This window comes from Palaemon carinicauda, chromosome 26, assembly GCF_036898095.1.
Source record: "Palaemon carinicauda isolate YSFRI2023 chromosome 26, ASM3689809v2, whole genome shotgun sequence".
Taxonomy (NCBI): domain Eukaryota; kingdom Metazoa; phylum Arthropoda; class Malacostraca; order Decapoda; family Palaemonidae; genus Palaemon; species Palaemon carinicauda.
The window spans coordinates 56,569,714-56,572,213 of record NC_090750.1 but is presented as its reverse complement, the minus strand read 5'-3'; the positions used below and the strand labels follow the sequence as shown (position 1 = coordinate 56,572,213).

General features: G+C 34.4%; 1 protein-coding gene across 1 annotated transcript; it reads right to left on the bottom strand.

The window, feature by feature from the left end:
- Positions 1-98: 98 nt before the first annotated feature.
- On the bottom strand, positions 99-2,249 carry LOC137620165 (uncharacterized). The gene has a single exon (XM_068350413.1). The coding sequence runs from the start codon at positions 2,209-2,211 to the stop codon at positions 727-729; it is 1,485 nt and encodes a 494-aa protein (XP_068206514.1). The 5' UTR covers positions 2,212-2,249; the 3' UTR covers positions 99-726.
- Positions 2,250-2,500: the final 251 nt, after the last annotated feature.

Below are 2,500 nucleotides of genomic sequence, written 5' to 3'. Positions count from 1 at the left end.
CTCTATCTTTAATTTACATAAATTATCTTTAATATACATAAATTAACAAAAGCTAAATACAAAGGTAAAACCTAGTAATAATTTACATGACTCAAAAAATACAATTAGTAACAGTTTTTACAAATGAAAACACCTACATGAATAATTTCACATTTACCCAAAGTACATTAGCACAAACCTTATATATTTATTTCACAGACTGAAATTACATATAAATTAATCATAGTTATAATTTGATAAAGCAATGACAATTACGATTCTGGGCCCGACGGTGCGAGCCGACAACAAGACCACGAAGAGGCCAGCCTCACAAAATCGTCCAAGACTCAAGAAAATATGCACACACTTCACAAATTCATCACAAAAACAATCATTCAACAAGGAAACGACACCAAAACCCGCCGCAACAAAAACGGACCCGCCGCGATGCCAAACACCACGACTCCAAAGGCGAAGGTGCGCTCGACCTGCTACCTTGCGCCACAGAAATCGCATGTATTTGGAACCACGAGGAGTCCCTGTTATAATAAATTTGAAAGCTACATTACACATTACAAAATAACCAAAACATTTTTTACATGAAATACATTTTACAGACCGTTTTCACATAAAAGGAGAACTATTATTTAATGTACAGAGAACAACCACTTCCATTTCAAATTCTATATTACTGCAGCAAACTCAAAACATTATACAAATAAAAAGTAATATAGTAACTTCACAATTTTAGTACCTTATATCAGTTTTTTTAAATTTATTTGCAATATTCTTGTACAAATTATTATTAATGAAAAAACACACCATTTGTTCAAAATTATCATCAAGATTCCTAAATTCTGCCAAAGAACTACATTCCATAATGTAATGTTGCAGTGTGTGTGAGTTTGCAGCGTCACATAATTTACAAGGGGTACCCTCTCCACTCTTATATTCCCAATAGTATTTATAGCCTAGTTTAAGTCTCATAACAATTCCATCATATTTAGCTGAAGACTTTCCATAAGTAAAACGTGTGTTGTTACTTACATAATCATAATGAGACATACTGTTACTGCCGTTACTCATGATTGCCCTAGCAATCTCAATATTCCAACCTTCCCTTACTCTTGCCATGTGTGACTTTATTTTCCTCATACTAACTAAAGTGGCGTAATCTATAGATTCTTTATTGCACCCCTGTTTTGCTAATTCATCAGCAACATCGTTAAAATATATACCACAATGTGAGGGTATCCAGACGAATTTTACACTGTATCCTGACCCTTTTATGACAGAAATGTACTCGTTGCATTTGGTAACTATTTCCTCATCTGAAGGTAATTTGGCATTTAAAGCCAAAAGAGCACTCTGACTGTCAACAAAACATATTATAGATTTTTCTTTATGAATTCCAAATTTCAAACACTCATATATGGCAAACAGCTCAGCAGTGGTAGATGAGCTATGGTCGCCAATACGCTTAGATATTCTCTCCTCTGTACTATAACCAAATTCAAAAAATTCTCTAATTACAACACCAAGACCAGCTCGACATCCGGTAACAGAACCATCACAATAAGCATGAATCGCCGTATCCTTTGGGTACCGAGATATCTTTTCCAAAAACAGCTGTTTAAGTTCAAGGGGATTGCTGTCCCTTTTTCTCAAATCAAGTTGCTCTATACTTATATCTACTTTCTCAGTAATCCAAGGTTTTATTAGACGTGAACTTGGCAAAAGTACACAGAAATCAAAAACATTATAGTCATTCAATATTTTACAAAGCTTTCGTGAATATTCATTCAGTGTGAAGAATCCTGGAACGCCTTTCACATATCTATTTATAATAATTTTGAAATGCCTATCATTCTGTCTAATCAGTCTTATAATTGAGGAGACTGCCAACTCTCTTATTCTTTGAGTAACACGCGGGAAATTCAGCTCCATTCGCATTATTTCAATCCTTGCAGTTCTAGGGCAACCTAATATTACCCTCATAGCTTCGTTTTGCAACAATTCCAAGGGGCGAAGATCTTTATCTGAAAAACTACATAAAACTGGAGCCGAGTAGTCTATGATACTTCTAATAGTGGCAAGATATACAGACCTTAATATTGGAATACCAACACCGTTACCACGATTTGACAAAACACGTAATGGCTTAAGCCGAGATGTACAGATGTTCTTCACATAGGTAATTTGATCCATTATTTTACCAAACCCAATATACATACCCAAATATTTATAAATTGTTACTCTTTCTAGTTTTACTCCATTCAGCCAGAATTCTTTATCACTAACTATTCGTGATTGATATTTTGTCTTACTCTCATTTACCACAAGACCTAAGGATATACAAAGATCTGACATTTCAGTCAACACGATACTCAAAGTCTCCTCTGATTTGCATTGTATGAGAATGTCATCTGCATAAATTATTACTTGTGAATTTCCATGAAATTTATAACTTGCAATTTCGTCCATCAATATATTAAAAATCATGGGGCTAAGCACACCCCCT

Coding starts and splice junctions, on each gene's coding strand:
- LOC137620165 (XM_068350413.1), bottom strand. CDS start 2,211: ATGTATATTGGGTTTGGTAAAATAATGGATCAAATTACCTATGTGAAG.